Below are 21408 nucleotides of genomic sequence, written 5' to 3' on the forward strand. Positions count from 1 at the left end.
GCAACATCATTGACCAGTCTTCATGGTTGACTCAAATCTCAAGAATGAGCACAACCAAAACTCCAGTTCTGAACATCCCTGAACTTAGGAAAAATCCAAGTCTGCATCCATGTGGTCTGCATCAGAGTATCGTAGAAGATTAGGGTTAGAAGAGACCTCAGGAGGTCATCTAGTTCAACCCCTTGCTCAAAGCAGGAGCAATCACAACTAAATCATCACAGCCAGGGCTTTGTCAAGGTCTTAAAAACCTCTACGGATGGAGATTCCACCACCTCCCTAGATAACCCATTCCAGTGCTTCACCTTCCTCCTAGTGAAATAGCTTTTCCTAATATCCAACCTAGACCTCCCTCACTGCAACTTGAGACCATTTCTCCTTGTTCTGTCATCAGCTACTACTGAGAACAGCCTAGCTCCATCCTCTTTGGAATCCCCCCTTCAGGTAGTTGAAGGCTGATATTAAATCCTTCCCCCCCCCCCAACTCTTCTCTTCTGCAGACTAAATAAGCCCAATTCCCTCAGCCTTACCTCATAAATCATGTGCCCCAGCCCCCTAATCATTTTTGTTGCCCTCCACTGGACTCTCTCTAATTTGTCCACATCTTTTCTGTAGTGGGGGGGGCCCAAAACTGGACACAATACTCTGGATGTGGCCTCACCAGTGCCAAATAGAGGGGAATAAGCACTTCCCTCGATCTGCTGGCCGTGCTCCAACTAATGCAGCCCAATATGCCGTTAGCCTTCTTGGCAACAAGGGCACACTGCTGACTCATATCCAGCTTCTCATCTACTATAATCCCCAGGTCATTTCCTGCAGAACTGCCATTTAGCCAGTCGGACACCAGCTTGTAGCAGTGCATGGGATTCTTCCATCCTAAGTGCAGGACTCAGAACTTTGTCCTTGTCGAATCTCCTCTGACTTCTTTTGGCCTAATCCTCCAATTTGTCTAGGTCACTCTGGACCCTATGCCTACCCTCCAGCATATCTAACTCTTCTCCTCCTCCCCCCATCCCCCCCAGCTAGATGTCACCTGCAAACTTGCTGAGGATGCAGTCCATCCCATCATCCATGGTGTGGGGGAGGGGGGAAGAGACCACCCCTCTCCATTGTGCAGGGTGAGAGAAAGATGAAACCTTGTAGATTGCAGAAAATTTTTTGTCTAGAACCTTTAAAAACAACCCCAACCCCCACCCCAATAATTATTAAGCAGTATATAACCATGCATGTGATTTGTTGTTTCAGACCTTGGAAACAATGGACACAGGGAAACCTTTTCTTCATGCCTTCTTCATTGACTTGGAAGGCTGTATAAAGACACTTAGGTATTATGCTGGGTGGGCTGATAAAATCCAAGGCAGAACTATCCCAGTGGGTAAGTTGAACCATTCCATGTTCACCTTTAAAAACTCCTTCAGTCTGTGATATCAAGTACATTGAGACAGAATCAGTTTAAGGAGTTTCCCTTCTGAAAAAATCATCCCTCCCTCCCACCCCACAAATTACTTTGTGCCTCTTCCCTTATGGAAAGGCCATAGAGTTTAACGGAAGATTATATTCCTCCCTGAGAGTTTTGGAATTGCCCTATAGACTTTTATGAGAATTCTATCCCTGGTTATTGTACATCCAGTTTCACTGAAACTAAAGATTTCGCTGTTGGTGAGAGTGCATTGGAAATCAAAGTTCAAAGGATATTTTTGAGTACCTTCTTTGTTGTTAGTTAAATTAGGCTTATTGGAGAGAGGCCAGATCTGCTAGCTCAGATCTGTCGGTAATCCAAGTACATGGCAGACATTCAGTTCCTGGGGGTTCGGTCAAGCTCTAGTTTGTAGGGGTATTTAATTTATTTCTAAACACTTGCAGCACTCTTTAAAAACTCCTCTCCTAGGGTCTGTGCACAATTCTGTGCTTCATTACACCCACACCAATGGATTTAGTGTGAGTAACTTAGGGAAGAATCTGTCCACTCATGTGTGAGCACAGGTGTGGCCTTGGGAAATGACGGCTGGTTTTTAAGATAACAAGGGTGTTTGCACGAAGTCAGTGAACAGCTAATTGAAAGTCAGCAGCCTGCTCCTTTCCTTTGCCCTAGTGATAGCTGGTGGTCTATGAAGGAAAGAGCACCACAGACAAAGGTTAAAGACCGGCTCCTTCTGGTGGCTGTGAAGGACTGCACTCCTTGCCCGCCTCTCGCCAGTCAGCATTGATTTAAGGGTAGCAGAATCCAAGCCTATGTCAAATCAGATATTTCTGTCACGCAAGCTCAGTTTAATTTGCAGAATTGCTCTCTATGGAGATGGCTCTCGGTCTTGTTTGAGATCACTTCCAAAGTGCATAATAACTAGAGACCCCCCCTCCCCCACCCCAACATGGAGCTTCATAAAAAGCAAAAGTTCTAGTGGGCAAATGCTTTTATTAAATCTTCTGACAGGAAATTTCAACACTAAAATAGTCTTTTTTTTGTTTCTGTTCTCAGAAACAAAATGATTCTAATTGAATCAAAACAAAACTTGATTTTTGTATCAAATTGAAATACTGTTTGTTTGTTTTTTCCACATATTTCTTGAGGGAATCTGTCACAAAACTTTGTTGAAATTTTTCCCTAAGAAATAAACCTGTTTTCTCCACCACCACCAAAACTAAATCATAAAAGCGTTGATAATTCATTTTCTTTTATTCGTCACTGAAATGAAGAATTACACCAACTGAACATGTCTGAGCAGCAGGAGCAAGTGTAGGGAGGAACTGACCCAGTGGAATTGATGTGATGCAAGTCAGCGGATTTCAAAGGGTTATACCAGTCTGAATTAGAACAGCACTTGGCCCTCCGTATATCGCAGATCTGAATTGTTCTGTGATAGATGTATCCTATTGAAGAACTTTCTTCCTTTTTTGAAGAGCACCTTGCCTGAGTGTGGGATAGAATGGGTGACTCCACAATCTTCTCAGATTAGCTTCACCTCATAGAACTCATTTATATTCATTCTGCCTCACCGTTCTGTTTATATCATCATTTTATATTGTTTCCGCTATTCAGCCCCCCACAAGTGCAGTACATACAGGTATGTCACAAAATTGGCTTTGATCCCTTACACATTTTGGTTTTTGTTTTGCAGATGAAAACGTTGTCTGTTTCACCAGGCACGAACCGATGGGTGTCTGTGGGGCTATAACTCCAGTAAGTATAAGACTGGCTAATGTTTTTCGCCAAGAGGTGCTCGGACCCTGAGGATCCCCTCTATTTACAAATATATGCATGCCCACACAGCATTACAGCCATTGCCCTCTGTCATGGGGCAAGTGCGCCCTGTCCCCGTCTTGGGGCAGGGTAATTACTTCCCCACAGTCGTGGACTAACAGTAAAAGTCAATATGGCCGCACGCTCTCTCAAGGTTGTGTGGCCCAATGGCCAGAGTCGGGGTGATGGCCCCTTCCCACAGGGCTGTGGGACCCAATGGCCCAAGTCACTATGGCTTCAGTTTGACTGGGGTGTATTGCCTAGTGGTTGTCAGTCAGTGTGGCCACCTGGCAAGAATCAGTAAGTTCATTCTTTCTCAGGGCTGTGTGGCCTGGTGGCCAGAGACAGTATAACTGCCCCTTCCATGGGGCTACGTGACCTAGTGGCCTGTTAGAGGAGTGGGTGGCGGCCTGGTAGGAGGGCCCAGGCCCTCCGTGCTTCACCAGGTCCCAGCTCAGGGCTCGGTCAGTGGCAAGTATGCCCATCACTGGGGAATCCATCCAAAATATGCCGATTCCACTCGGCAACAGAACTAGTCTCCCTGAGCTACTTCCTACTCGGTTCCTGATGCCATGGTCCCAGCGTTGCCATGGTCCCTGGGCTCCTCAGTCAGTGCGGCTCCCAACAACTCCACCATGCATTGGGTGTCCTCCAGAGGCTCAGCATCCCTGGCTTCCACTCTCTGGGGCTTCTGCAGTTCCTGGGCTGGAGCTTGCAGCGTGCGTCCTCTCTCTTTGGTGGTCAGCCCTGAATGAGCTGAGCAGCTTCCTTTTATACCTAGTCTCTAGCCAGAGCATGCCTAGCAGGGCCACAGGGTTGTGGCCTCTTCCGCCCAGAGAGTGGAGTTAACTCTCGCAGTAGCAGTGCGGGGCAAGTGCACCCCATCACACCCTCCTAGACGAGGAGGCTGGACTGGAGGGCATTTCCTTTGGAGCCTGATGTTTCTTGACACATCAGAAGGAATTGGCCTATGGCATTCCAAACAGCTCTTTGGCATAGAAGGCTGGGTCTCAAGATCAAGTGTCCGTCTCTCATATGGCACTTACACAAGAATCACCAGTGACCAATCCATGATCATCTGCTATTCTTATCTCTTGAGCCTTTTCTTACTGAGTGGTTGCAAACTAGTTGTCCTGACAGTTATGGTTGCTGACTGGCTCTGAGGCATTGTGGTTTTTTTAAATTGTCATTTTTTAGTTTGTTTCCTTGTTCCATAGTTTGGTTTTATAGCTGATCAATACCGTTTTTTTTTTCTCCTGGTGGGTTTGTTTCTGATGCTGAGAAACTCTGGCTAGTACTTGGAATTCCTCAGTTCTTCAGCAAGTGGTATTTGCATTATTTAAATAGGCAGCCGGACTTTACAGCTGTTGAGGAGCCCTAATGGTTGTAAAGTGCTTTGAACATCTGTTATAGAGGCAGAGTAGTGTGTGAGCTACTCTGCTGTGAGAGTCTGTTGGGGAAGGCCAGAGAAAGATCTCGGGCCAGTGTTGTGGAGGGTGAACCAGACTATACTAGTGACTAAAACAACTCTGTTTTTGCTGGGACGCTGGAGACTTTGAGCCTGATACAGTTTGCATTAATGTCAATGTTTTTGCTTCTAACTTCAGTGGGAACAGGATTGCGTCCCTCATGACTGACTTCTGACCTAGATCTTGGAGTTGAATCGGCTGTATGGTTTTTTGCCCGATAGAGGTGACTGCAGAGAGAATAGCAGATGGCATAGATGAGAGTCCTGTAGATAGATGTCCATAGACAGCGTCCATAGATGATAGATTGACATGCAGAGACCGAGTTTGGCTTGGGAATGCATGCTGTCTCACTGTTTTACAGAGCCTGGCCGGTTGAGGTAACCGAGCATTGTCATTTTGTGACTGACTGCTGCATTTGAGTCACTCGAGTCCAATGAAGTTGAGACTCTCAAGTGTTTTGCATTAGGGGCATAAGACTGAAGAGGCCCTCTTGGGTCATCAAATCCACAGCCAACCCCGTCCTACAATCCTGTTCATACACTTCGCAAGCTCCAGCTTGCATTGACCGCTGATCTAAATGCCTCCATTTCCATCCTCCAAATGGACCTGACTGTTGGCAGATGCTTTTTTGGATTTACGCCCCTTCAAAAATTCTGTGGTGGCTATTTTCAGGCAGGAGGTTTGGAAAGCCACCATATCGTGGGGAGGGGGAAAGAACTGAGCAGATGCTATCTCGGAGTCTATCTCTAGTGTTGCTATTTAATCTGTGGGAATTGTACATAAATATTGGGCTTAAACTGCAAATGTAATAGTTATCCAGTCTGATGTGACTCTGTGCACCCTGAGGCATATTGTTCCACTTTAAGGACATTGTCATAATAAAAAACCAAGGCCAGTATCCATTCTGGTGTGTAATTCCCTTGATTTCAGTAGCATCTGTATTCGTATTTGCTTCTGTAAAACCTTTTATTTATTTTATTTTAAAATATCTGGACAGAATCCCTGTACATTTGAGATTGTTTAGCTCAACATCAATTATGTGGAGTTAAATGATTTGATTAATGATCCCACCAATGTACTGAGACCCACCTATGTTCAGAGGTGCCGACTCTGTGGGTGCACCAGGGCTGGAGCACCCATGGGGGGGGAGTGGGTGCTGAGCACCCACTAGCCACCAACTGATCAGCTCCTCCTGCTCCCCTCCAGCGGCTCCCACCTGCCACCATCAGCTGTTCAGCAGCAGGCAGGAAGTGCTGGGGGGGGGGGCGGAGCTGGGGCAGGAAGAGGCAGAGCAAGGCCGGGGCGTGTTTGGGGAAAGCTGAAAGTCGTCACCTGTGCCTGTATTTACAAATTATACCAACCTCCTTTTGTAAAGTGCTTTGAGATCTACTGATTATAAGAGCTAGGTATTATTGCATGGTGGTTTGTCCCAAGGCTGGCTCTCTGGCTAGTCTCTTCACTTATACCAGCACAATAGCATTCTGGGGTGGGGGGGTCCTGGCAGGTTTGGATCACGCCTTCACAGTATGGCTTTCAGGTGTTGATTTTTAAATCATGGGTTCTAAACCTGAGCATTCTGGCCTCCAGGGAGGGTTGGCAACAGGTGTTGGGGAGTGGGTCATGGCCACGGTGCCCTTCTCAATTGCCAAATCGGCAAAGGTCCCAGTTTGCTGGGTGAGGCATCATGTTGTGGAAAAGCGGGTCCCAGTATAGGAAAGGTTGAACCACTGTAGCAGATTATTTAAAATTCTGCTTTGTGTCTGGAGTTATGGATTAGAATACCAGAGGTCTTATCTTAGAAGTTACATTACTATTCTGTTACCTGTGTGAAGTTCTGGATTCCTGTCTTGCTTGCCTCCATATATTTACAAAGAAGACCCTTGACTTGAGACTATGGAAGTCTTACTACAGTAAGAGAACCCGTCATTCGTGACTGGTACAATTTATACTCTAAACTTTTTTCAAAGGCGATACCTGTGTAACCCACCTAGGCGCTATACACAGTCACGAGTCCTTTGTAACGGTGGATGTCTTTCTAGTCCTTTTATTTTCTCTGTAGCCAACAGATGTCACTGAAAGCAAAGGGGAATACTGCATAGAGGTCAATAGGGAGCTGACTGGTGCTAATTTAATCAACTTTATACTCTCTTTCAGTGGAACTTTCCATTGCTTATGCTTGTTTGGAAGATGGCACCAGCACTGTGCTGCGGGAACACGCTGATTATTAAACCAGCTGAGCAGACACCCCTCACATCCCTCTACATTGGCTCCTTAATCAAGGAGGTAAGAAATCTTAGCAGCACGTTCAAGGAGTTTACGCAAGTTACTGTTTCTCATAGGCAGCGGGTCCAATTCAAAAGGCAGCTGTAGCCATCGTCGGCTCCCAAAGATGTTGCTGCCAGCTCCGTTCGATGCCAGACCTAGAAACAATCTCCCCTTTTTTCTTTTGAACTTTTATCTCTTGATCTCTGTGCATGAATGCCCTAATTCACCAAGGTATTTATGCAAGTAGTCCCAGTAACTTCAATGGGACCAGGCTAGCCACATGCTTAAAGTTGGGCACGTGTTTAAGTATCTTGCTGAGACAGTGCTGAAATCACCAGGTATGTCGTGGGTTGGTTTTTTGGGGTTTTTTTGTTTTGTTCCCCCCCCCCCCCCTTTTCTAATATGTTTAGTGAGACTATTTGGAGCTAAATTCTGCCACCCTTAGTCATGTTAGCAGACCTTGTCCCATAAATTGTGGGACTGATCACAAAGCTTGAGACTACTTGGCACGAGTACAGGTGGCAGAATTTGGCCCTTAGAATATGGGACTGGATCCTGCAGCTGCTTCATGCACAGAAATTGCACTACATCACTGTGACTGTTTTTATTATGATTTGACTTATGAAGGTGTGCCTGGTGCTTAACAGAGAACGAAGGTCTAGTCCCCATACTGAGCAGAGGGCTAATGACCCAGGGCCCTAATCCTGCATGGAAAATAATGCAGGTGCAGACATGTGCCCTCTCAGCTGAAAGATCAGGACCCAAGACCCTCCCAGAAAAATACATTTCAGATTTATGGCCTAAATCATCTTAACCAGGGAGTTGACTTCACCCCTGGTGCAAACCCACTGATGTCAATGCAGTTAAGTCAAGGATGAATGCCCCCCATGGACACCACCACCTCCTCCACCCATCCTGATGGCCCAGTCCTGCAGCCTGTATTCACATGGGCCTCAGTTTTGCCCAGCCTAGCCTAAACAAGTCAGTTGTCCTATTGAAGTCAATGTCACTTAAGCACAGGTCAAAAGTTATACGTGTTCTTATGTGCTTTGCTGAATTGTGACTGCTGAATTGTTGCCATGGGCAGTCCCAAAGACTATGCTTATATGGCCCCACACATCTCTTGCTTGCTTTTTTTTTTTTAAAAGTAGTTTAGCAAATACCTAGGAGTTTAAACCAACGTTCCCTGCAGAGCGAGTAGCAAAGTGTTGAACATCCTTTGTCTCCCCCCTCCCCTCCCACAAGCTGGAACAGGCAAGCTAGACAACCATCAAAACCCTAAAATGTTACCCAGAAGAAAGTAGAATTTTCCAAGGCAATTTATAACCAAACCATGTTCCTTTTTATTTTATTTTTTTTTTTTTTTCTGTGTCAGATGAGATTCCTGCAGGTGCATTCTGTTATTCTCTTAGTGCAGGTGCATTCTCTTATTAGCCTCATGAATGTGTGTACTGGAAGAATCCACCAGAAATGAAGGGAGCTGAATAACAAGTGACTCACAGGATACTAGGGTTGTGTGCCTGCACTTCCCAGTCAGAAACAGACTGGCCAGCCTAGAAATATATATCTTCACAGCAGCCCATGTTTCATAGACTATCAGGGCTGGAAGGGACCTCAGGAGGTCATCTAGTCCAACCCCCTGCTCAAAGCAAGACCAATCCCCAATTTTTGCCCCAGATCCCTAAACGATCCCCACAAGGACTGAACTCACAACCCTGGGTTTAGCAGGCCAATGCTCAAACCACTGAGCTATCCCTGCCCTGCCCACCCCCCATTTATTGTTTCAGAGAGCAATAAGCAGCTCAGTTGGGCCAAGACTTTGGCTTGCATTTCACTAGAATTTTACCAAAGTTTTTCCTATTGTCATTGTGCCAGAACACACGAAATGGCTGTCATAGGTTAATACATTATAAATGTGGTTTAAAAACTGGTTACCATCTGCTCTCTTGGCACTAGTGGGGAAAAAAACACATCATCTAGTGGTGTCTTACTGACATCTTAATTCTCCTGGCCTCTGAAGAACAAGAGGCAACCTTGGGAACTTTCTGCTCAAAACAAACTTTAAAGGGCCAGATTTTGCCTTTAGTCTCCCATTGACTAGAGATGCATAGCTGTGGCTGGAGGCTAAATTTGTCCAGAAGACTATTTTGTTATAACAGCAGGGCTGCAAAATGCAAATCCTCCAATAATTCTCTCCTGGTGATTGATTCCAGGCACTTATGAGTGGCTCTTATTTTCATCATGTCCAATCCAGGAGGTAGCAAGCATCCACAGTGCTGGAAAAGATCATGAAAACCATTCTTAATCTGGAAAATTGTCTGTTTGCCTTTGATTTCAAACCTTTTGGGTGCTACATGCCTCGTTCTTAAAGTACTAAGCATACTTTGGGGTTTAATTAACATTCGGGCCCTGATTCTGGTTTCAATGTGACCACTTATATGAGAAGTCATGTATGTACGTAAAGTGTTCGCAGGATCAGGGGAGAGGTGCTGGTTAACTCGCTGTGGCATTGAGAGGCTCATCTGATTAATGTTTTATAAAATTCTTTGAGATGCTCAGATAGAAAACACTATAGAAACTATTTCCATTGAGTGATGGTAAAACCTCCATATGGGAGCATAGTTTACATGTGTATATCCTGGTTCTTAGTCCAAAAAAATTGGAGTGCTGAGAAGAAATCTGAATGGTTCTTATTACCCTATTTCTATAGTATAATCTCCAATTTCATTTTCAGGTGGGCTTTCCTCCCGGTGTGGTAAACATAGTGCCAGGATATGGCCCCACAGCTGGGGCCGCCATTTCTGCCCATCAGAACATTGACAAAATAGCTTTCACTGGATCAACAGAGGTAGGTGATCACTTCCTGCTTAAACTTGCCTTTAGCCTTACTGCATTACCAGATACTGCTCTTCGCAAGGAACAGTATTTCTCTGGTAGAAGTGCTATCTGTGGAAGCTTGGACCATTGTAAATTTCAGTGATACTCAGTGCTTGGAAAAACGAAATCTACTTGGTGGAATTTTTCAGAGGTTTTTGGCTGCTCCCACTGTAGTCCATGACCACTGACTTCTGTTGAAAGCAGTTAGGCCAACATTTAATGCTTTTGAAAATCTCTAAAAAAGACTTTAACCTTATTCTCACCAAAATTCTGAAAGGTCCATCACAAATGGTGCCTATTCTATAAGCAAGGTGATCTGTTGGAGAGGTCATTAGCATCATAATGATTTGTCCAACTGGCGAATGCCAGCTGATCAGCTTTGGCCAACAAGACCACATAACTATAAAACAACATTATATTCATATTAAACAATTCTGCTGTTTTTAATCATACACTAGTTACCGAGTCTTTATTAAAAAAAGAATATATATAACCCAGTGCTATATCCATTCTGGGCCAAATCCTGATCCCATTGAAGTCCAAGTCAATGACAACATTTGTTATGAAAGGGACTAAGAGTTGGCCCTCTGATAGTAAAAATGGTATTGTAAAAACACCTTCTACCCAATGTTTTCTTCTCCCTTTAAATTTAGATACAATTAAAATGTCACAACAATAAGCATCCTTTTTGGCTGTACATGCATGATAGAGACGTACGCCAGCTTTGCTCAGGGAAAATGATCTCTCCAAGTGCTCGCTTGGGGTTAGCAGTCTGGGGGAAGGGAGAGGGGTGTGCCTGGTCAGTGTTGTGCTGGTCCAGCTCTTGTTGTCTGTTAGTACTGAGCAAATAACTGGCAACCAACTTATACTGAATTTCACTTTCAGTGAGGTGTTGAGCCAGATATTTGCTACTAAAACCTGAGCGCTCTAATGGCAGGCCGAAAGAACATGCCAGGGTGGTGAATGGTGCTGAATCAAAATTTGCCGGCAAGTTTGAAGAGTTTTTGTTTTAAGAAAAGAGAACTTGTGGCACCTTAGAGACTAACAAATTCTGAAACTTGTTCCCCCCCACCACCCACTAGTTGCTTAGTTCCTTTGCCCCTGTAATAATAATGCAAGAAAATCTATAGCAATATGTATGCAGCATGTGTATATCTTTATCTGCTATGACAAAGGGCAGCATCCAATAAAGGAGGGTGCTTTATGCCAAAGATCTACGCATGTTGGCTATTCAACCAGGCCATGTGTTGGACTTGTTTGTTTTTCATTTTCCTCTGAGTACTCACATCCTACTTGAGCATTCTTCCAACACCTTCATTTTGACATTCACTGCATGCTTTTTATAATTTGCATAATTATGATAAATTACACTAAGCTGCCTTCTCCAACACCAGAGGTGTGTCTCATTTTAAAGGTTCAAAGACATGCTGAAGGCCAAATGTTTTGTGTTTAACAACACCATCTAGTGGCTTATCATACATATGTGCATTCCCATTGGTTATCCCAAAGGGGACATGGCACAGAGCATCCTTGTTCCTTATAAAGATTGTAATATAAATATGAATGGGATCGGCAGCATGCTCATGTTGAGTGTTGCCCTTTATTTGATACTCTATATAATTAGACAAAATATGTAAAATACATAGAATTATCTTTGTAGGCTAAGAATAATCTTTCTATAATCAAAATCAGGCACTCTGTTCTAAAATCCTATAAACTTTCTTGTTTTTATGGATCCACTTTTTATAAAACATGAACAGATCTGTCATTACAAGAGACTATCCAATGCATTATCTTAAGGTTCGGGCTGAAATCCTGGCTCCATCCAAGTCAGTGGGAGGTTTTCCATCAACTTCACTGGAGTCAGGATTTTACACGTGGTATTTTATCTTTGAGTTGTGGGTGGGCATTTAAAAATCGAAGTGCTTTGACACAGTAATGAGGGTCATATTGAGTACATTAGTTAGGTAGATATTTCTAATCCTTTCCATTTTCTGGTTCTTGTGTATTAGCATCATGATTTAGTATTTGGGTGCAAATACTGCAGGCGATTGTCTAAATCAAAATGAACATGGAAAGGTGGAGAATGAAAACATTTTTAAAACCATGTTTTAGGTTAACATAAATGCCTAACAATTTTGATCTTCAATTACCTGACAGTGTCTCCTTCTAGCTTCCTACTTTTCAGCATATTTATTTAATTTATTCCTAATCAAGCAGCTACCATATAAGGTCTCTTACCCGGTTAGCTTTATAGCAAGTTATGTTAATTTTCAGCAGAAGACCGCTTTCTGTTTCTATTATCTTGAGGGCTAGCTGGGAGGACTCTGCACTGCTAATTGGAAGGACCAGGTTCACTTCTGGTTTGGGAATCTTGCTCTGGTTATAAAGGTAGCAGGTGAAACTTGAGTGTAACAAGCTCTTCAGCTGATTGAAACTTTTATGTTTTTTTTTTTTTTGTTTTTTTTTACTGTTCTGATTCAACAAGATCTGAGTGTTTCTCCCAGGCACAAAACTGAGTACAAGGTTGAAAGGACATACCATTAACATACCATAGAATCAAGGAGCACAATCTCTTTAGTGGAACAAAGAGAAGGCTAAGGAGTAACTTGGTCACAGTTTGTAAATGCATGTTTGGGGAACAAACATTTGATGGACTCTTCAGTCGAGCAGGCAAAGGTAAAACAAAATCCAATGTCTGGAATTTGAGCCTAGACTGATTCAGACAGCAAATAAGGCCTACATTTTTAAGGGCCAGAGTAGTTCACCATTAGAACAACCTACCAATTCTTCAGTCAAGATTAAATCTTTTCCTAAAAGATAAGCTGTAGTTCAAACACACGTTGTTTGGGGAAAGTTCTGCAATCTGTGTTATGCAGGAGGACCAACTAGATGATCACAATGGTTGGTTTTTTTTCAAATCATCTTGTCAGAAAATACTAGGGGAAAATTCAAATGAAACAGTTTTTTTTATTTTTTTTAATTATTTTTGTTCAAAAATTTTCATGGAAAAAACATTTTTCCCTTTTTTTTTTTTTTTTTTGACCAGTCCTAATTATATGACTATATTGTAAATTCTTAGGGCAATTCACTTTGTAGTCAAAAATTAAAACCTGTCCTTGGTAGAGGATATACTGATACCAGAGACCGAATCCCTTCTTTAAGTGCAAAACTCACCTCATTAAGTGTGGAGCCATGACACAGTGATTTCATAAGAAATGGCAGGGTGTCACCTGATTGTACTTTTTATAAGAACAGTAGTCCATTAGCAATACTTCCTGCATTGTCCAATTAGGGGCCTGATCCTGCAGCCCTTACTCTGTCCAAAAAACAACTTCCAGGGGACCGCTTGCATAGGTAAGAACTATAGAATACCAGGCCCCTACATTTCCCTTATATCTAAGACAAATGATAAATATTTGTGATTTTAAAATTGCAAGGCCCACCTTGGATGGCTAAGAACCTTGTAGAAGCAGGTGGTAAGAACTAGAAAATTCAGCGATTAGAAACCTGGAAGAATTATTTTGCAATTCCAGCTGTTTCTTGTTAACCTCATGCATTTTACGACACTTTGAATGAAGTAATTTTTTTTTTTGAGGAATAAACCTGTGTCCTGTGAATCCCAATGCCATAGGTTGGAAAACTGATCAAGGAAGCGGCCTCTAAAAGTAATCTCAAAAGGGTGACCCTGGAGCTTGGAGGGAAGAACCCCTGCATTGTGTGTGCAGATGCTGACTGTAAGTATTTGTCACATTGCAATTAATTAATTTTCTAGTCTCAGTGGCCCACACAGCACTGCTAGTGACTCCCATGTAACCTCTCCAGCAGAGGACGCAGCGTGGTCCAACTTGCCACAAAGCCTGGCCAAGACTCCTTTGCTAGAGGGTGTGCTACACCGCTCCCTGCACCAGCCAGGCTATAAAGAGAGGGCTCATGTGAACAGGAGCAGACTGTTCCGAATGCTGCCCTCTCTGGGGGTGACCCGCAGGGAAGAGCCCCGCTGGCTGAGGCTGCAGAGATGGTGTATTGTATCCGTGCACCCCTGCTCGGCTGCCCACACAGTTTTCTCAGCCAGCACTCCTGCGCTGACTCGTTTTAGTCTCCCAGACAGAAGAGAAGCTGCAGCTGTTTTCTGTAAAGGCAGCATCCGTCCCACAATACTTCCCATCACAGGGGATAAGGACTAAATTCTGCCAAGCTTAATGGGACTACTCGTGGGGAGTAAGGTACTACTCCGTGTGAGTCAAGGTGACCAAACTGGACCCTTAGCTGAGACATGCACAACCAGAGACTGTACCGGGAGGGAGGATGGTGGTACAGACAGGCAGAAGATATGGTCATGTCTTGAGGCTCACAGGGAGCTTTCTTTTTCAGTAGTTTTATAGGCCTCCTTGAAGTGAGTGGTTGGTTGGTTGTTTGTTTTTTGAGGAAGCATTGAGAGGGGGAAGGGATAGTGAGGCACTTTCAATAAGTCTCGTTAACTTCTGGTTCAAGTCAGTAGAACGCCTCACTCTCTGTGGTGACCTTTTCATTCCAGTGGACTTGGCGGTCGAATGTGCCCATCAAGGAGTTTTCTTTAATCAAGGCCAGTGCTGCACTGCTGCCTCTCGAGTATTTGTGGAGGAGCAGATCTACCCAGAATTTGTCAAGCGCAGCGTGGAGTACGCCAAGAAAAGACTCATTGGAGACCCATTCGATGCCAAAACTGAACAAGGGCCACAGGTAATGATGATGTGCTCGAGAATAGTTTTCCGCACTCCTGATGCGAGTGGTGCTCCTGTGTGAGCTGCAGTCCTGATCCAGTGACTAATACGTCATTGTATTCTTTCTTCTCTCTGTTCTAAACATCAATTAATCATGAGGGTTGACATGTTGGCTCTTTCCATAAATGAACTGAAAGCTGGACAATAAAGAAATTTACCCAAGGGGGCTGCCCTTTTGCATAGTAATGCAAAACCTATTACGGCACGGAGTATTTTGTGCAGGCAGAGTGTGGTGGCTGCAGATGTGTTATAATTCAGTTATAAAACAGTGATGCTACCCCCTTGCAGGAGGGATAATATGTAGAAGTGGAGAACAAAACCCCTAATGCACAGAGAGGGGTTTAAGCAGAGTCCTTTAAGCAGAAGGCAGGATGGTGCCAAGCTGAATATCAGCCTTGCCAACATTTCGGGTTTTTACGCCTCTTCTTATCCCTTCTAAGGAAGCCATAAAGATCCACGATTGAGGGAAATGTTTCATCTTCTCCTAGGTCAACCAGTTATTAATAAAACATAACAAACCAGTGGTACCCCAGAACTTGTGCTCTGCCAAAGGTAAATGAGAAAATGCCACTCCAAAAAGTTTCATGGCTTGTTCTAACTCTAGAATCCATAACTTTTCCCAACACAGACTTGAAAGGCTTAGGCCATCACCATGATAGCCCTGTATGAAATAGGCAGGTTCTGCTTACAGTTGGAGCTCTGAAACCGATGAGGGCCCAGCTCTGCCAGCCATTCTGACTGCGCATAACGACTTCCTCGTGCAAGTCATGGCTTTGAAATCACTGGACTGCTTGCATGAGTAAATTACAGCTCAAGGTGAATAAGGATGGCAGAAAGGGGCCCTTGATAACAGGTATGTGGTAATTAAAGAATGCTAACTAATGGTTAGTGAGATAAGACCAGATTCTGATGCCTTTGCCTGGGCCTAGTCTACAGCTAAAATTTAAATCAACATAGCTACATTGCTCAGCAGTGTGAAAAATTGGTATGCTGGAGTGCCGACCTCCACCCCAGTGTAAATGCAGCTAGGTCAATGGAAGAATGCTTCTGGCTACTGCCAGCTGAGGGGAGAGATTACCTACCGCACCTGGGAAACAAAAAATACCTCCTGGTCCTGTAGGAAGCATCTACGCTACAGGGGCACAGCTACAGTGCTGTAGTGTACATGTGGCCTTGCGTTGAGCAACACCTTCCTTTGCAAACAGTCCCGTCTGAAGCCAGTGGTATTACTTGCAGAGTAAGGGCTGGTTTACACTTAAAACACTGCAGTAGCGCCGCTTCAGTGAAGGAGCTACCTATGCTGACGGGAGGGGTTCTCCCCCTGGCCTAGGTAATCCATCTCCCCGAGAGGCAGTAACTAGGTTGGCAGGACAGTTCTCCTGTCAACCTTGTGCTGTCTACACCAGGTCAATTTAACAATGTTGCTCAGAGGTGTGGATTTTTCAGGCCCCTGCCGTGAGTGATGTAGTTATATAGACCTAATTTTCTAGTGTAGACCAGGCCTTAGTTGCTATTCAGTGAGAGTGAGGGTACTTCGGACTGAAAGCTCCTAAGGGTTGGGGCTGTCTTTTTATTCTGTGTTTGTACAGCACCTAGCACCACAGGGTCCTGGTCCATAAGTAGGTGCTATGGTAATACAGATGATAAAGCAGCTAGTAGTGAAGTTGGGGTGTTCACCGGCTCACAAACAACATGACCACATGTCCTATTTCTCCTGTTCTACCTGACTTTTCCCTCTCTCCCGCATGTCGGTGTACCAACCATCTAAACGAGAGGAGACCCAAGATAGGGAGTGGAGCATGGGAGGCTGTTTTCAGCACTGTCCTGTGGTTCCCAGTGCAACACAAACCACTTCCTCTGTCTGCACATAATCAGAACAGCTGCTTCTCTGGAGTCTGGCTTTTGGACAGGGTACATTCCAGGCTGGCAGTGGGGAAACATGTGCATTTTGGAACAAATGGCTCAAATCTGAAGGAGAGGAAGGAAAAGGGGGGGAAAAAAAACCTTCAAAACCATTTTAAAATATCAAACCAGTAAATCCTCCAAAAGTAGCTACCAAAGATACAGGGCTCAATCCTCAGCTTGTGTACACCATTGAAACTCTGCTTACACCATCTGGCCCAGCGTGTCTGAATTAGATTCTCCTCTTACTTACACCTATGTAACTCAGGAGTTACTCCATTTGTAGTCAGTAAAGTTATTCCTGATTTACACCAGGCTGAATGGTCCAGAATTTTTTTTTTTTTAAATCTGCAAAATATTTTTCCAGAAAAAATCCCTGATGTCCTAAATCAAGGTGTGTGGTTTTTTTTTTGGTGCTGCTGTGAGAATCTAGGAGCAGCTCCTCAGCTGGTGTAAATCAGCATAACTCCACTGAAGTCCAGTGGAGCAATGCAGAGTGCCAGCAGCTGAAAACCTGGCCCATGTTCTAGACATTTTTAAAGAAACACAGTTGGGAGACTTTGGCTGAATGGCTCCTTAGGCCTGTGTCCACTGTCAGAGCTGCAGCAGGCAGATTCCAGTGTTCTCTCCATTACCTTCTCCCAGGCAGGGAAGACGAATACAGATAGAGCACGTCTTAGATGTATGTTTGTTAATAACTTGCAATACTTAAAAGCCTTAGCTGTTGCGCTGGGCATGGCGCACCCAGAGGGGCGTCAAATAGGCATTCAAACAGTAAGGAGAAGGAGCACAATGTCAGGGCAAGGAAGCTACACAGAATATTTCTTCTCCTCATCCCCCTCTGCCTCTCTCCATGCATGCTATTTTCCCTGCTGCAGAAAATCCATGTGGCTGATGGGCCACATAGTTGCTGGGCCCCAAACTCCTTTTCTATCTGCACAAAGGGTCTTGTTCCCTCTGCATCAAATGTCAGAATGGGTGGCAATAGCCCCAACAACTCACACTGCATTGCTCCTCTGGGCTGGGTCATAGCATGCAGCTGGCGCAATGGGAGCAGGCCACAACACTACACTCTCTCCCTAAGATGCCCAGGAGCTGGGAGGCTGCTTTCCTGGGGATGCCCTGGCCTTACATCCATTTGTGTCTCCCTGACCCATAGGAAGGACATGTATGGCCCATGCATATTTGTATATGAGCAGCCGAGTTACTGCATTAGCTTCCCCTTTGTAGTGCTGCAGGGGAACATATGTGTAATCCTTCTGCCAGATGAAGCCAGCGGCAACAAGGGCCAGGTTCAGTGTCTAGGACTTCCTTTTCAACAATACACCATGAAACCGGCTCAAGCCCACACCCCTTGGGACAATTACACACCACCCCCTGGGCACCTCTAAAAGGCAATACTTCCCTTCTCACAAGCACAGAGTCTGAGTGTAGCAAAAAACTTTTAATAAAAGGAGGGAATTAACTCAGCATTAATTTGGGAAAACAGCGCCACTAGGGCTCATAAACACAAACCATGAGCAAAAGACCCACCCCCAAATAAGTTGAGCAATGTCCTTTTCCCCTCTTAAGTCCAGCAACCCAAAAGTCCCTTTAATGTGCCCATCCTTCTCTGTACCCCACTCACAGTTGCCAGTGCAGCCCCAGACTTCAGAGGTTCATCCGAAGAGTTCACCTCCCACCTTGTGGGGAGGGGGGCAGGGGGAGAATCAGGAGGCACCTTGCATGCTGCACTGTTCGGGCACTTCCTTGTTGCCCCCAAAGGCTGACTGCCACGCCTCTGTGGGGCTCTCCTCTGGCCCTCTCCACCAGCCACCCTGCTAGCCACTTGCTATGCCTCTCCACCAGCTGCCCCCTCACCAAGATGTCTTGAGCCCCCACCCCCCACAGCTCTCAGTGATTTCAGCTGTTAGTGGGACAGCCTCTTGCAATAGAGACACTATCACAAAGTAGGCCTAATATTTAGACCAAGGTATCAGTGATTTCAGCTCTGCAGCAATTGAGTCCAAATTAGCTCTTTTGTTATACCATGGAGAGAGGAAGGGTTACATGGTATCTAGGACCCTTAAACTGGGCCCATACCACCAGATACAAGTACCTCTCCCCACCCTCTCTCAATTCATTGAGCTTTGGGACCCATGTCCCCTGTCTAGCGAGTGCCGCTCAGTTGAGGGTGAGTCCCTCCATTGGGGTATGCCAGGTACAGTTCTGCTGCCCTCGGATCACGCAGCAAGGATGGCAATCCTTTATTACTCCTGCCCCAATAACAAGGAGACTGGGGATCCAACATCAGCCACAAGTGATCATTTGAGCAAGCAGTCCCATCATGCTGAGCACCTAGGCAGGGTGGGTGTGTCCATCCAACCTATGTTGCAGCATACATGGCATCCAGCAGGGGGGGTCTGAGCCAAGTGCTGATTTCACATGCAGATCCAGGGAATTCTGGTGCTTGGGGTTGAGTGACTGTAGAGGATAATACAGTAAGTCAGTCCAAACTGCAAATTTGCTACCTAATCCATCAATAAATGGTGCCTGGCAGACAATATTCGGTTGTGTTAAAACCCTAATAGACTGGGACAGATTACCACTGTCTGCCCATTCTGATGAGATATTGGTGGATTGGGTATCTAGTCTACTTGCACAATTACCTGCTACAGCCGGTGGAGGAAGAAAACCGTACAGTGTTCTGCCACGCATTGGTTAAGGGTATTTTACCTTACATTTCTAGCAAAGATCAAAATGGTCTGGAGAAGGGCCACAATGATGGCTAAAGGCCTAGATGGGGCATGCATGGGAGGAGAAACCACAAATAAGAAATATATTTTGCTTGGGAAGAAAATGTTGGCGGGACCTTGAGGGGGGCCCTACAAAATTCTGAGTGGCATCTTGAACTCCAGTTAGTCTGTGGTGTGCGTTTGTGGGTTGAATACCTTTCCTTGTAATAAATGAGCAAGACAACACCCATAAAACAAATGAAAGTGAATATTCCTTTATGCAACCTAGAGTCACCCTGTGGAATTCACTGGGCAGAAGCCACTGAGTCAGACATTGGTGCTGGATTTTAGGAGGCTGGATAATTTCAATAACGTGTAGTTGAGCAAAGCAAGATAATAAGAGTAATCAAATCTCGCACATCAGGTCATAAACATCTGCTTATGAAATAATATTGAAATACTGCAGGCATCAGGAAGGCAAAGCTTCTCCATGTAGACCCTTGCCCAACTAATCAAGTGTGCTAGGAGGAGGGGTTGTTTGGTTTTTTTTTCTTTTCTTCTGATGCTTCTACTATGGTCGTTGGGGGAGGGGTATACAATATTGTCTGTGTGTGTGTGTGTGTGTGTGTGTGTGTGTGTATGTATATATATATATATTGCTTTCCTCTGAATCAGGTATTGACCACTGCTTTCTGGTTTAGATGGATCAATAACAGGATTTGTCTTAGCAGATCAGGCATCTTTAATAGAGGGTAAAACCAAAATTCAAAACTGTAAATAATAAATAGCTCTTGTTTGATCAGAAGCATAATATATCAGAACATTTTGCAGTCTTTAATTTATTTCTCCTCACAATGCCCCTGGGAGGTAGGGCAGTACTAATATTGCCATTGGTCAGATGGGGAAACTGAGGCATAGAGGCTAAGTGACTTGCCCAAGGTCACACGGGAAGTCTGGCAGCCCAGGGAACTGAACCTGAGTCTCCCAGGGGCTACATTACTGTCCTACCCACTGGACTATCCTTCCTCTCCTTGATAAAGTAGAGGTCAGAGTTAAGAGTCTTGCAAGCTCTAGTTGAAATGAAAAGCACCAGCAGTCCTACCCTTGTATGTCGCTTTTGGAAACAGGTTGTTTTGTTTTTGTTTTTTTCCTCAATGTGTTTCATCATCTAACAGGCCTTTGCTTTACAAGAAGTTACAGCTGTATAAATATTCTTGTTTTTTTGTGATGCAAAGTGGTTGATTGACCTAGATTGGTCATGGCCAGAGACAGGTCAGCATGGGAAGCGCTCACAGATACTTTCAAATTATTCACATGTGGCAACCAGGCAAATAAACAATACGCAAACCACCTGCCAACTCTTGTAGGTGGCACCCTGCATCATCTGTGATTGCAGCCATTTCCCCAGGCAGTACTTTGCATTCTTGAAAGATTGTTTTCCATCCTCTACTTTACCCTGCCCTATGTGTTACATGTGAGTGCAACATGTATACTTTAAAAGAAAAGGAGTACTAGTGGCAGCTTAGAGACTAACCAATTTATTTGAGCATAAGCTTTCGTGATTTACAGCACACGTCATCGGATGCATTCGATGAAGTGAGCTGTAGCTCACGAAAGCTTATGCTCAGATAAATTGGTTAGTCTCTAAGGTGCCACAAGTCCTCCTTTTCTTTTTGCGAACACAGACTGACACGGCTGCTACTCTGAAACCTGTCATGTATACTTTGTATTTGCTTTGTGTTTTTGTTGCAGAGGCAAATTTTGCATGCACTGAACAACACGTACATTATATTGTGTTCTTCCTTGTGTACCTGGCTTCCCAAATATCTCATTATTCCCCAGAGCTCTGATGTTTGTTTTTTGGGTAAATTCAGATTGGAAGCATGAGGTCAGAATTAATTATGGCGAAATGTCGCGGGTGGATAATCTAGCGGGGGTTATATGACTGCGTCTGCTTTGGGCTGGGTCTTGCAAACCCTGACTCCTGCATCCTGATGCCCGCATCTACTAAGGTCAAAACAGGACCCTTCTCTGACTAGAGGCCAAATTACTCATGAAAGTTTGTAGTGAGTGGGAAAGATTGACAGTCCAATACAGGATCATTTTGATGTGCACTTGCTGTTAAAAACCATTTCCAAAAGGAACAGGCTGCAGCACTGCCCACCTGAGGGCTGTGGTCTGCT

General features: G+C 44.6%; 1 protein-coding gene across 4 annotated transcripts in view; it reads left to right on the plus strand.

Moving 5' to 3' along the window:
• Positions 1-21408, plus strand: part of ALDH1A3 (aldehyde dehydrogenase 1 family member A3) — a 51623-nt gene that overhangs the window by 19438 nt on the left and 10777 nt on the right. For all 4 annotated transcript variants that reach the window (XR_006284245.1, XR_006284244.1, XM_007053511.4 and 1 more), the window contains exons 4-9: positions 1243-1372; positions 3114-3175; positions 6859-6987; positions 9704-9817; positions 13481-13583; positions 14384-14568. Coding sequence is in view for 2 of the 4 variants with exons in the window: in XM_007053511.4 (XP_007053573.2) it covers positions 1243-1372; positions 3114-3175; positions 6859-6987; positions 9704-9817; positions 13481-13583; positions 14384-14568 (723 nt within the window). In the remaining 2 variants the exon portion in view is untranslated. The remainder of the gene's footprint in view (positions 1-1242; positions 1373-3113; positions 3176-6858; positions 6988-9703; positions 9818-13480; positions 13584-14383; positions 14569-21408) is intronic.

This window comes from Chelonia mydas, chromosome 10, assembly GCF_015237465.2.
Source record: "Chelonia mydas isolate rCheMyd1 chromosome 10, rCheMyd1.pri.v2, whole genome shotgun sequence".
NCBI classification, from domain to species: Eukaryota; Metazoa; Chordata; order Testudines; family Cheloniidae; genus Chelonia; species Chelonia mydas.